The sequence below is a fragment of the Hippoglossus hippoglossus genome, chromosome 5 (assembly GCF_009819705.1).
Source record: "Hippoglossus hippoglossus isolate fHipHip1 chromosome 5, fHipHip1.pri, whole genome shotgun sequence".
In the NCBI taxonomy this organism is placed as follows: Eukaryota; Metazoa; Chordata; class Actinopteri; order Pleuronectiformes; family Pleuronectidae; genus Hippoglossus; species Hippoglossus hippoglossus.
Window position 1 is genome coordinate 3,047,434 of NC_047155.1, and position 14,133 is coordinate 3,061,566.

Genomic DNA, 14,133 nt, shown 5'->3' on the forward strand with positions numbered 1-14,133 from the left:
TTATCACACCCTGAGGATACGTTGCCATTCCCTGCTTTTGACTCATGGCTTTGATACGAGCTTCAGAGAAATATAATCAAGTACTTTTTGTAAACTGTTGTAAACTGATCTGTTACTGTGACTCCAGGAGCCAGAATGGCAGCTGGTCACCTAGGTTTTGGCTTCTTATCAGTTAGCTTGCGCACCATAAAACTTGCCTACATAACACTGTCCCAGTCAAAATGTAGTCTTGAGTGAGATACTTGTTGGGCACCTGACTGGGAGCAGTAACTTCCTGGGTGCCGGACCAATGCTGAGAATGAATTGGGACAAGACTTTTAAACAGGATTCATTAATCTTCAGATGAAGATATGTTTGATTGTATGTTTGTCTCTGCTGCTGATTCAATAACAATGTATTTGCAAAGCCGCCGCCACTTATTTGTTTCCATGGTTTCAACACAAATGAGCCTTATCGTGACACCAGAGCTCGGACGGTCATCTCAGCCAAATCAGGTAGTTGCAAATTTGACACTTCCCCAGTCTGGTCAGGCGATTTTACATTTTAGGAAGTAGACGCTTAGTTTCATGATCCCACTCTGAAAAATGGGTCACGCTGCACGATCCATCTACTTTGACCCCTTTTTGTCAGATTTTCTTTTCTATACCAACCACCCCGCTTTCATGGCTTCCATAAATTTAATTTGCACTTCCCTTCCCTTCCCCCTCTTTTCTCTTTCCTGATAATAGCTGTTCATCTCATCCAATTTCTCTCCTCCCTCCTCCTCTCCCATCTTTGTCACCTCATCTCACCGTGCACTCACCTTGCTTTTTATGCTCTTCTTCTTTCTCTTCCTCTCCTCCATTTACCTCCTTCTTTCCCTCCTTTTTTTATCCCTCCCTTTTATTGCAATTATGTTCACTTTCCACCATATTCATCATCTCTCTCTCTCTCTCTCTATCTCTCTCAACATATTCCTTCCTCCTTTAATCACTTATCCTTCATCTCTTTGTCCTCCTCCTTTCTTTACCTCCCTCTCCGCCCTCTCTGGTTATAATCCATCATCACTGATGCCACCTAAGCCCACACGTGCAAGTGCAAAATATGCGCACATTAACCTGAAGCCAATAAATTCACGCTGGTATAAGTTATGTCAGCAATAAAAGGCACGGGGAACGATTTTGAGGTCAAGGAGGCAAAGGGGAACAAGATGCTTAGAAAAAGGGAAGGTAGAGTTAGAATGAGGTAAAAGTAGATTAATTAAGTTTGGATCCACTCTGTCCTTACTTCCCTCCCTGAATCTCTGTCTCTCTATCTGCCTTCCTGTCTGTCCCCCCCCCCTCCCTCCAGCACATGGTGAACTGCGGTCCGAGTTTTAATGCACGTGACACAGGGAGGCCAGTTGTGGTGAAGCCTCGTGGCCACAACAGCTGGACGTCCAGAGGCCTCGGAGGCCACATCAGGTTTCAGCTAATCAGACAATTAAACATCCCAAAAGAGCTGAGTGGTTTATTCCCTGAGGAGCAATATGCAATCATTAATTCTGCACACATTCAGGTTGATAATTTTTTACCACAGACTCTTTTTACATAAACACCTACGTGGTAAATGGACATTTATACACCTCTTTTCCAGTGTCTTTACTTTAAAGTACGAATCACATTCTTGCAGCACTTCCATACACAGCAAGTTTTCTATTATACATGATTCATAAAGGTGCCGGGGATCAAACCCCCAACCTTCTGGTTAGTGGACGACCCGCTCAACCCCCTGAGCCACAGTTGTGCCCTTAAACAAAGAAACACAAAAAAAACATCTTATGTCTCCTTAATGATTACATTCCTCTTCTTCCCACAGAGAAATTTGAATAAGAAAAAATAATGCAATGAACATGCAGCTAAGAATCAGACTCTATCCACTTTGACCCGGACATGACCGGACACAGGGACTTGGTCAGTCCTTCGTAACACTTTTGATTTTCACACACAACGAGCTCTGGCATTGCGGAATGTCCGTCCTCGTGGGGGTGGTGTCAGCAACGGCCAACCGTAAGTCACCCGTCCCCAAAAACATGTTTTCTATTTTTCTATGTGGAAATAACTCCTGTCCACTGGTCCCTGATAATTACAGCATACATGACATCGTCTCCCATTGTCCTGATGCATTGTCCTGTAACAGACTGTTACAAAAACGCTTTAGGAGTCAGACAAAGCGTGACACTAACTCCTCCAGACACGTACAGTATTGTTGTCGTGGACATAACAAGCCAGCAGCTGTATATGTTGATGAGCTCGGACATATAAGCACGACGCTCCGCTGTCCCTTCGTGAAAAAAGGATGGATTGATAAACTGATAGATCATCTTATATTTAACAGATGTTATGCATGGTGCCATAAATAACAAATTCCAGCTGAGCAGTTTATTTTTCTGTCTTGTTCTGAATTGTAAAGATGATGTTTCTCATCCATTAAACCAGGTTCTGGTGGTTTTGTCCCTCAGGAAGAAGCAAATTATGGTATTTCTCAAAATGTCTGTGCCTTTAAATGTAAAATGGATGTTAGTTAAACGCGTCTGTTGAAAAACAGGGGAAACTGTGCAAATAGGTTTTTCCAAAGTTCCAGTTGTTCATCATTCTCAATTGAACATCTTAGAAGCTGTGTAATTGTTAAGTTAGTGTCAAAAAATAACACTAACTTATTCAATTTGCTATATTCTGTTAAGTATAGTTTACATATAAACAATGTGAAATGCCCTCATTGATAAGTACAAGTGCAGTGATGGACGTTGTGTGCAGAGATTTGACGAAGACGTCCTGGATGCAGACGCCATCCAGCACCTTAAAACCTTTGAATCAACCAATCAGATTTCAGGGTTAATAAAGTCAGGGACAAGTCTTCATTAAAGGTCCAAACCTATAAATCTGAAAAATTCTGAAGTCTAAAATCATTTTTAAATTGTATGAAAATGTTCCTTTTGCTTCTGACTGGTGAAAACAGCATCTCATGACATTGCATTTACATTACATGTCATTTAGCTGACTCATAATTAATGCATTCCACATCTATGTGGGGCCATTCGGCGTGGGCTGGGATTCAAACCGCCAACCCTCTGGTTGGAGGATGAGCACTCTACCCCTCAGCCACAGGCACCCCATACAGACGAAACATTTCAATGGAATCTTATTTGTATAGCGCCAAATTATAGTCTACATTATCTCAAGGCACTTTATATAGAAGATCGAGACTTTCAAAATTCTAGAGAAACCCACAGTTCCCACAGCATGTGTTGTAACTTGCACTGTGCACATGTACACACACACACACACACACGTTTGTAGAACATTTGGTTTCCCATGAGTCACTGCTGCTGCTGCTCAGCTGAATCAGAGGACATTTCACTGATTAAATCAAAATAAAAGGATTCACACGACCGCATGAAGTCACGTTACAGAGGCACATGTGAAACATCACGTTGACCCAACATTCACTCAAACAAGACGAGGCAGAAAGTACAATGTGATGTATATTGATTGTCTCCAGCTCTGAGCAGCACATATGGAAACATGTGACCTAAAGGAAAATGTATATTATCTGTACACAGTATACGGCAAAAGTATTGTTACCATGCAAACGGGCAGTGCTGCACCCAGGACTGCAAAAGTGACGCAATGAAACGTTTTAAAAACACGTGTTTACAGACTGAACATCTCACAGAGGCTTTTTCTAAATCATGTGCAGTAGTTTAATAACTGAGTTTCATTTACCTCCACGAAGCAGGTTCATCTGCACTTTGTTTGTTTGAGGATTACACAGAAACTAAACCTTGTGAAGGGGTTGGGGCGTGACCCGGTGAAGAACTTGTTCAATATGGTGAGAAAACATCAGATTACATAACTTAGAAACTTGATTTATATAAAGACTTTACTCCTCATGTGATCAGAATCCTGTATAAATGGAACACCATGTTTTCATGTAGTTGTTACATGAGTAAGTCTGGTTGTGGTTATGTTTGGACATAGTTTTGCTCCGCGGTTAACTTGAGTATTCGTAGCGAGAGACTCTGGATTATATAATCACATATTTCTTGAACAAACATCACATCATAATTAGTTTAATTTAAACTTCAGGACAAAGTGTCAGATCTAATTCACATCAACACACACTCACACACACACAGAGCAGTGTTTGAGTCTCTGCGTTGCATCACAGAACAGTTGTGGCCTCTTGGTATTTTCTGGCCGACCTGCACTTCCTCATGTAACCGATTGGTCTTTCGTTGCAGACAGACGACACCGGGCACTGATTCGTTTCTGCAAGACGATTTAAATTATTCACTTTGCATCCCAGTCAAATTTGATGACAAATTTGATTGTCCATGTGGATGTTGCTTCCTGTGTGTCTGTGCTGCAGGGCCGAGTGCACGGTCGGACACAGAACCAGAGGGTTTCTGGTTCGCAGCAGTACTTTACCAAACAAACACCGGTGCTGTTGGATCACAGTGTTAAACATCTGAGGGAGGAAAACCTTCTGAATCTGAAAACACATCGGTTTAAAGCTACAGGTCGACATGAGAGGATGAATACAGGAAGGTGAACTGTCGTCTATTTTGTGAATTTCAAATAAACCAGTTCTATGGTGTAATTGGTTATGGCTGTTTCAATGTAAAAGCACTCTAGGATTTGTTTTAACAAGGTTTTTATTGTTATGATGGCAGGGCCCGGGAGACGCTTCATACCGAGGAGTCCTGGCTTCTAGTTGAGTACATAACCCAACTTCTATTCAAGGAAAAACAATAGTTATACACCAGAAACCTCAAGTAGCAGCTCCACAGCAGACACACACACACCCAGTGTGGCCCGAGCGTTTTACTTTATTTACTAGTGCAAGAGATATAAGTGCTTCAAATTAGATTTAGAATTTAGACTTTGAGACACATTAAGAAATTCCAAATCAGTTTTTACTTTAAGTTCCAATGCAAAGGAGGTTGAATGTATTAAAAACACAGACTAGACGCAATAACAATATAAAAAATACTAGTGGAAATGGCTGGAGGGCTTCGAGGGAAAGTGACCAGACAAACTTGCGATGAGGTTTAAATAGAAGAACCAATGAGGAACAGGTGAGACCAATGAGGGCGGGGCATTCAATCAGCGAGGACAGGAAGTAAGGAGATCTGAAATGAGACTCAAGGGTAATAAGTAACAAAATAAAACAGGAAATCGGAGCAGATGTGACACTTTAGTATATCCGGGTCATGTTGTGCTGAGTCTGACTCCAAATGACATCGTCTGCGAGACGGCAGCTTTCGGGATACTTTGGCCTCATTCCTGGAGAGCAGCCGGACGTGGACACGCGTCATCCATCTTTATCTGCAGACAATGAGCTCGAGTGCATTTCTCCAGATGCAGCACAGAGAGTAGAGATGTGGTATTGAGATGATGTTCTGCCAAGATGATGTAACATATCCAACACACACGCACGTACTGCACCAGCATCGGATAAGGAAAATATTACTGATTGTTTGTTTTGATTGTGTAAAATGTCGATGTGGTTTCACGATGAAGAGAATGAGTCATGAGTTTCAAACGCTCGGTTCAGGACTTCAGCAGAAGCAGAGCAGCAGCCGGCCGACGCCACAGACGCTCATCACAGTCGAGTATTAAGTTAAACATACAAACACTAAGTTTGTTGCAGCGCTCAGTGTTAAACACAGAAATAGACAGTAGACGGTAGGAGGTCAGTGATATTCCTGACGCCTCCTTGACAGGAGCAGTGTGTGTGTGTGTGTGTGTGTGTGTGTTTAACTCATTCAAGGACACGTTACTCCAAGAATTGATTTGGTTTATTTTGGGTATATAGAACACATGCCTGTCTCTGTGGCTTAGTGTGTCTGTGGTTGCGTCTGTGCTGTGTGTCCGTCGGTCAGCAGTTATTCCTGTGCACAAAGCTTCACCGTGTGACAAACCTATCGTGTGGGACTGTTTCCAGTTCTTCTCGTCATCGACCAGATAGTCCACGAACACAAAGGACGGAAAATAAGAGCCGGACGGTGCGGTCCGGTCAGAAGTAACACTGCTCACAGGTTGTGTTGTAAACTCTCGTCTTGTCAACACAATGATGGCTGCAGCTCTTTGACGAGGGACTCTCTGACAGCAGAGACAAACTACTGAGAACAGAGAATCTAATCTAACTTCTGAGCATTAGATGAGAAGCGTGTGACTGATTTCATGTAGTTCCTGCAAACAGGTTCCATGGTGTAATGGTAAGCACTCTGGACTTTGAATCCAGTGATCCGAGTTCGACCCTCGGTGGAACCTTCCAAGAATCTGCATGACAGCGAAGCGTCACATGCATAGGGCCTCAAATTGTAAATCAACTGTGTGGGAAACAAAACTCACAATCTATCCCATCAGACCACACTTCACTGCACATGAAGGGAGGCTCCACAGGGAGAGAGAACAATGGCCAGTGGGGCTTTGTCTTGGGGTGGATGTTGCTGACGTAGATATTGGTCTTGGTGCTTGTGGTGGTTCGGGTGTTGGTCTTGGGTCCTGATGTTTGTGTTGGTTATGGTCTTGGTGTTGATGTTGTTTGTGGTGGTTCGGCTGTTGGTCTTGGGCTAATCTTGGTCTTGTTGCTGGCGTTGATGTTGGTGTTGGCGGCTGAGGGGAAAAGCAACAGGGGCAGATTTAAATACCTTCAGCTACATCAGAGACATTTTTAGCCCGCGTGTGAATCCTGAGCGATGTGGCCTCATCACATCAGAGCTCGAGTGATTAGGAAATATTTCTGACACAAGTGTAAAGGCATGTGAAGCACGAAGTCATTAAAGATTTATTTGGTAACCGCTGCTGAGAATTGGATGACATAATGTTCGAGCACAGTTCTGTCGGCCAACACTTGTACGACTGCTGGAATGTGCCGAACATTGCAAACAGGTGATATGTGACAGCCAAAGAGAGAAGCTCTGATCAACCAGCCTGTTGTCCTGGGAGCTGTTGTCTTCAGGTCTCTACTCAGTAGTGCTGGGTATCATTTGGTATTTTTCCGATACTTTTGATAAATAAAACCTAACCCAACTACAATAATTTAACACTAAATAACAACTTTAGTGCTTAATACAGTAAGATACTCCAGTTCCAACTTCGTCTCTCCACCGCCGGCTGATGAACTCTGACATCTGACAGTGTTTGGAGTTCTGCCCAAAGAGTTCAACAGACCAGAGAATCTCTTTCCTAACGCCGTCAGAGTCCTTCAACCTGTTTGGCATCAGCTCCACTGACACTCCAGTGGAAAGGTTCGCTCTGACTGGTTTTGCTTCCATGTTGTGCAGCCAAAGACACGGGTCTGTTTTCCAGACCCCACCGGCTCAGACCGCTGACGCTATACTGAGATGACATCACACGCAAATATCATATCTAGTGTCCGAGAAGGTTTATACAAATGTATATCTTCATGGTGTGACCTGGTGCTTCCTGCACAGTGGTGCGTCAACATGTCTTTTATAATGGTGTCGTGTGCAGAAAGGTATTTTTTATGGTTACGTGTTCGCCCTCGTCCCTTGATTTGTTTGTTTAGATGCTTCCAAAAACTGCTGGATGGATTTCCAGGAAACTTGGTGGAAGGATGGGACATGGGCCCAAAACAATAACCTGTGACATTCAGATGCGAGATAGGACTTTAGCCTCGGGGGAGACATGTGCTCTCTGGTACAAAAACATCTTTGCCATCTCTCAGGTGAATACTTCCATCGTCTTCAGGATGTCTCTTTTAAAAAAAAGTCTTGAAACAATATTTTCAGTCACAGTTACTTAACATAGAAAGACAGGACGGTCCTGGGAAATGAATCAAGGAGCCTTAGACACTGGTGGCACGACACTGACTGCAATGATGCATGAGAGAAATCACCCTTCAGTTATATGATTCACAGAAATCATAATAATGGTGGAGAGGTGGAGCCTCGGCGTGATGACGGGATATCGCCGGCAGTCGTCTTCCGGCTCAAATGTTACGTAAAGTCATTTTCTGAACGGCCTCATTTAGGAATATTTAGAGGCAACAAGATGCTGAGCTCCTCATTAAACTGCATTAAGGTCCCGTCCTGTTACAGTCCCAGTCCCTCGGAGGGACTTCTGTACAGTGACGACGGGGAATGATGGTGACGCGCTGAGACAGTCGGTGAGGCCTCATGTTCCCAGTAAGGAAACTCCTCTGGGTTTGTTAGTGAGTCAAATACAAGAACAGGAAGTACTGAGGCTGTGCATGAATCCCTGGTTTTTATCTGCCGCAAAGAGACAGTTTGCTGCTTTCGGTTCCGTGAACACTTCCTGTTCTGTAGCAGTAAAGTCCTGGAAGGTTCATGTTCCTGAAGGTTAACGTTCCTGAAGAGTTTAAGCTGTTGCAGCCTTTTAAAACCACTGGGAAATGTCTCTATGCAGTTATGGTGAGCAGGTGTGGTAGATAACAGAACATAATAAAAATAATAAATTAAACAGACAAATTATTAAATGAAAAAGTGTGTGTGTGTGTGTAGTATTGTAGTGTTTTCAGCCTCAGTCCTGATGTTTCTTTGTTTAACCACAGCTGCTTTATCAGATCTATACTGCCACCTAGCGGTCCAAACATAACAGCACAAGTGTTTAGTTCCTATCTTCGCAACATTTGTTCAACAGTTTTACTTAAATGTAGATTTTAAAGGTAAATAAATTGTATAATTGTAGCTGGAAACTTTTTATTTATTCTAGATGAAAAAAAAGTTCCTAGTTACAATTGAGATTAAGATTTTACGCAGAAAGCAAAGTCTGAAGTCTATTTGAGTTGGATTGTGTCAGTTAATTAAAGGTCACTTTAAAAAAAAATATATATATATATATACTATAAATTAAAACTAGGAAAGTTTTAGGGTTATATTTTGGGATAATGCAGCAACAACCTGAATCGAGTCACAAGTTCTGTTTGCAGGAGTAGATGAGAAACTACAGTTGAACCAAATGAAGTGTAATTTATATTTAGACGTTTCTGTTCTTAGTGCTTCACTTTTAAAATTTAAGGTGTTTTTATTCAATTTTGTAATCCATTGTAGTCTGACTGCTTCAATTTATTGTGTAAAATGTGATACAGATTTACATAAACTTCAATACATTTTAAAGAACAATCTGGCTACAGGTGAAGTTTGTGTAAATTTTCAAACAGAGACTTGTTTTCATCATCTTTTTTATTCAAGTTTACCAAAAACCAAAACGAAAACAAAAGTTGACACATCTGAGCCACGATGCCACATCCAACACAACGCTACAAAAATATGTATAAAAAGATTCAACGTAAAATCATCCAAAAGAAACTCAAACAACTTCCCCACATTCACAGTTCAGGGCTTTAGAGAAACTGCAGGACTTTAGCTTTGAGACACAGAAGTTTAACTGGAGGAATAATTTTCTAAATGATCAAACTCTTCTGCACCACTTTTATTTTTTATTTGCACTTAAATCAGGCTACAAGTGAACTCCGTCATTAATGGAGCAGTTCAGCGATTTGAGGGCAGGATGAGACTTTTCCATCTTTTACTTAAAGCCACAGGAATTAAGAGGCGACTAATTCCTCTGGAAATGTTTAAAAATAATATTCAATTGTTCTGGTTTAAAAAATAAAACTGAGGCGATTCAGAAACCAAATGAAGTATCCTGAGAAAAGGTGGCCTGAAATCACCACGTCCCCGAAACCGATTTGATAACAAAACACCCACATAAAAGAAAAAGAAAGAAGCTCATTTAAGTCCAAATCAAAAATCCTCTTTCTCTGTTGTGTTTTATATCTTTGCAGCTTCACACAGGGAAGTTTTAAAAACCTGCAAAGTTTCTGACCCTCGAGTGTTGAACGTAGAATTAGAGGTCGGTGTTGTCGACAGTCTGAACCACAGACGATGTTTTAACCTTCGCCCTGGTTCAGCTCGTCAGGACAGCCCCCCCCCTCCCTCCTCAGGGTGAGAAACTTCTCAGCTGTCACCGCCGCTCGTCCACACCAGGAAACGCTCAAGGTTAGCCCACCCTGAGAGGCGGAGCTACGAGCACCACGCCGTCTCCTCTCACAAACAACATGGGGATGTTCCTCTTGGTCGACTGAAAAGGAAACAAAAACATTTATTAATGCTTATATTTCAGTTTTTATCTATTGCTTTATTATAAAAGTCCAAAACCTCAGAACCACCGTTCAGGTTCTAAAACTAGAGAATGGATTTGAGATGCTACTTGTGAACAGGAAGGCAACATCACTGCAGCGTCTCAGGTGAACAGGTCTGTGTCGTACCTTGTAAAGTTCTTCGTACGTCTCCTCGTCGATCTCCACCGTCGTCACCGTCTCCTCCACGTCACCCAGGATCATGTTCAGATGCTGATCGTACGCCTGGAAACAGAAACACACAACCAGGACTATGAGAAGGGAGAACACAAACAAATGTTTGCAAGACAGGAATTCACCAGGAATTCACCAGGAATTCCCCAGAAGCAACAAAAACACTTATTTACAGGAGGTGTCTGGAGGCCGTGCTGACACACAACCTACAACACTGGCTCTGTTCAGATGTGTTATCAACATCTGTCCTGAGAGGTCTGATCACATCTGGACAGCTCAATGTCTCTATGTCTCTATGTCACACCTGATATTAGAATGAGTCTTGAATGTGTCTCCTTGTGATCGGATCTTATTTTCCTGCTCCACATGCAAACAAGTAGGAACGTAACCTCAAGATTTTACACATTTGGGGAAAAAAGAAATCAATATGTGGTTGTTTGTGTTGATATTGTGGCCACAAATAAATCAATGTATGAAACAATGAGAAGTGTAAAGTAAAGGTTGAATTCATTGTGACAGATCAGAGGACAACAGATGAGTAGATGATCCTTTATCTGTGGCTCAGGACACATTTGTGCTCACACAGCAAAAAGAATGTGGACACGTGTCTCAGACCAACTCCCGATCACTAGTGTGTCCTCAATGCATCTTGGGTAAGTTCACACTTGTGATCAGATCACTCAGCGCAGATGTAAGCGTGTGAGTGTAGCTCACGTGCAGTCGGCCACGCAGCTCCCGGTCGTTCCTCATCTTCACGTAGATTCGCTCATCGAGACTCAGTCGGATCAGATCCAGCGGCTCCTCCACCGTGTTGGTTGTCGGTTGCTGCAGCAAAACAAAGGATAATTAGTTTTACACCAATGACGGATAAAGATTCAAGCGACTACAGAAAGAAAGTGCATACAGCTGCAGGTAAGAAGGCAGCCCACTCCTCCCTCCACACACACAACATTAACACAAACACACACAATCTACCGCATGTACACTTTGCACATCTTCTTCTGTACAATAAGTACATATGTTGTACTTGTGACTTTTTCACTTATTCCTCTTGTACTTTTAGTTCCTGCTCCTAGTCGGTAATAAACATGATTCAGATTCTCAAGTATTCACTTCATTATTAACATTATACAAAACTAAGGTACTTCCTCTCTTTCCTTAAAATAATGAAAACATAAACAATGTAATAATAGTTTTATTTAATTTCCTGGCACATGTGGAAACAATTTTTTTCAATTAAACACAAACTGCACAGATTTCTATTGAATATCTTTCATAATTAGAATTCCAATTACTTTTTGTTTAATTTTTTTAATGTATAAACATCCCCCCCCCCCCGTGATGAATGAATGTGTTTATCTATAGAGACAAATGATCGATCTGTCTATCAATACACACAGATTATCTATGTGTCTATACCTATATAGTGTATATATATATATGTATATATATATATATGTGTATGTGTGTATATATATATATATATACACACACACAGAGTATTGATGTGTCTATAGACCAATGATCTATCTGTACTCATCTCTCCATGTGTCTGTGACTTATAACTAGTCAGACTAGTTAGTTAACTCGTCAGTAGTTAACCACAGCAGCAGAGATCTAACTAACTCTGACATGTTTCAGTCTCTTTACACCTTTAACCTCCAACACGTTGAGTTTCACGTGCAGCTGAACTCAGCGAACACGTTGTTTAATTCAAACCTTAGCATCACACGCTAACCATGCTAACTCGGCTAGCTTGTGTGCTAGGCCTCGGCGGGCTGTTACCGGAGCAACGACCCACAACGGGACACAACAAACACACAACAGCAACAACACGCAACGACGCGTCCTTGTACACCGTCTACGGGTTCGCGTTCAAACGCTGAGTGGGAATAAAACACGTGAAACGAGCCGCGGCTGCACGAACCTGCTCCACCTCGTCCGCCATGATGTTTGAGTCTGCGCGGGTTGCCAGGTCCGCTGACGTCACGCGCTTTCACTGCAGGGGGAAACGGACACGTGCAAATATCGTGTTGTAAATACTGTGTGTTTACTTCTGGTCAACGCGTGTTCACATGGACACAGACACACTATTGTGTAACATTTATTTTTATTAATTTGCCTATTAATCATTTATTAGTATTTCTTTAACTTATTTTAAATCATTCTTCTTAAAATCCAATTTTATAAACTTGCTTATTTTACTTGTTCATGTATTTTTATTGTCATATTACTGTGTTATTATGTTTCATGTGACATAGCTGCTCTGTATTTATTCATTTAACTTGAACACTAACCACAGGAGCCTGGTTGTCTGGCCTCCTGGTCTTATATTTACTTTTCTTGCTTTGCTGTCAAAGCACTTTGTCAACACTGTTTTTATTATTTTATTATTATGAGTACTTTTACTTGATACTGTGCAAAATAAAATGTATCCGGATTGAAGATTATGCTTCAGGGGGAGGAGTACTTCAGGGTATCGAGTAGTAGCGCGGGATAAGAGCAAACCTGGCAACCCGCAGTGTGATCCTGTACCACTCACCTCCTCTCTCCCTCTCTCCTTCTCTCCTCCTCTCCTTCTCTCCTCCTCCCCTTCTCTCCTCCTCCTCCTCCTCCTCCCGTGTTCCAGTTCTTTCCTCCACGTCCCCACTCGACGCAGCGGAACAAACTGAGCAGCGGTGAGTTTTCATTTCACCATAATAAAATGTCTCTGTTTTCATTGAACTTCACTTCGCGTGGACAGACACGTGATCAGGTTCAGCAGGTTTGTGTGTCGGTGTTGTGTACACGTTGACTCCATGTTGTGTCTAGGTCATGTCCATAGTGAGTCCTTGTTATGTCCATAGTGAGTCCTTGTTATGTCCATGTTGTGTCCCTGTTATGTCCATGTTGTGTCCCTGTTATGTCCATGTTGTGTCCCTGTTATGTCCATGTTGTGTCCCTGTTATGTCCATGTTGTGTCATCTTGAGAAACAATTCTTTATCGTGTACTTTAATGTTTTTAGTTTGGTAAATGTCTTATCCACTAACATGGAGGAGGCGGCATATATGACCTATCCTGCTGCCAGCCACCAGGTGGCGATCGAGACACTTTGGCTTCACTAATAGAAGCTGTCTTCATGCAGTGAATGGTTTGGAGTGCGTCCCTCACCCAGCCACGTCATCATGGGGTTCTACAGAGAACACGTGGTACTTCCACTCTTTCTCTGTGTACACGTCTTATTCTGTGTGTGTCTGTGTGTGTCTGTGTGTGTGTGTGTGTGTGTGAGCGCCTCCTGTCTCATCTCAGCCCAGTGCTTCATACTGGGTGTGTGTGCAGACCAGAGGCAGAGCAGGGCAGTGGCTTTACCCATTCCACCCTCAGCTGCAGCGTGGCTCTGTGGTGGAAGAGATCCCTGCTACACGTGGCTCCCGGGCCGCTGGTTCGATTCCTCTAAGAGCAACACTGTGCAACTTGTTCACCTTGAGACAGCAGCTTGATTAAAACCAGTTCAGCAGCTTCATTAAAACCAGTTTGATGTTTGGGTGTGAACATGGAGAATGTTTCTCTGTGACTCTGGTGAGTGGGTTCGATCTCCTGTGAGAAGAACTGACTCAGAGTCACAGCTTCAACCGTCACAATCAGCTCCACTTGAAGAGTGAAGCTGAACTGTGGATCAGTTAAAAACACTCTGAAGTTATTAAAAACCAGAGTTTATCTCCGATATTCAGCAGGAAACTGTTAAAACACGAAGAATTCAATTTGTGTATTTCACAACTCTCCTGGTTCAGGAAGCAGGGGATCATGGGTAATATCCAGTGACACAA

At 42.3% G+C, this 14,133-nt stretch overlaps 1 protein-coding gene and 1 non-coding gene across 2 annotated transcripts; one reads left to right on the forward strand and one right to left on the reverse strand.

Moving 5' to 3' along the window:
- The first annotated feature begins 6,224 nt into the window (after positions 1–6,224).
- On the forward strand, positions 6,225–6,296 carry trnaq-uug. Its single transcript has one exon. It is a non-coding gene; the product is annotated as a tRNA-Gln (tRNA).
- Positions 6,297–9,183: 2,887 nt separating this feature from the next.
- Positions 9,184–12,336, reverse strand: LOC117761117 (U6 snRNA-associated Sm-like protein LSm3). The gene is made up of 4 exons (XM_034584740.1): positions 12,254–12,336; positions 11,041–11,151; positions 10,282–10,377; positions 9,184–10,094 (listed from the first exon to the last, which is right to left on the reverse strand). Exons 1-4 carry the CDS (start codon positions 12,272–12,274, stop codon positions 10,014–10,016), a joined length of 309 nt encoding a protein of 102 aa, XP_034440631.1. The 5' UTR covers positions 12,275–12,336; the 3' UTR covers positions 9,184–10,013.
- Positions 12,337–14,133: the final 1,797 nt, after the last annotated feature.

Excerpts from the sequence above, each read along its gene's own strand:
- LOC117761117 (XM_034584740.1), bottom strand. The coding sequence starts at position 12,274 with ATGGCGGACGAGGTGGAGCAG. Across the intron at positions 11,152-12,253 it reads TGGCGGACGAGGTGGAGCAG|CAACCGACAACCAACACGGT; the intron begins GTTCGTGCAGCC and ends GTTTTGCTGCAG. Across the intron at positions 10,378-11,040 it reads AGCTGCGTGGCCGACTGCAC|GCGTACGATCAGCATCTGAA; the intron begins GTGAGCTACACT and ends TTCTGTTTCCAG.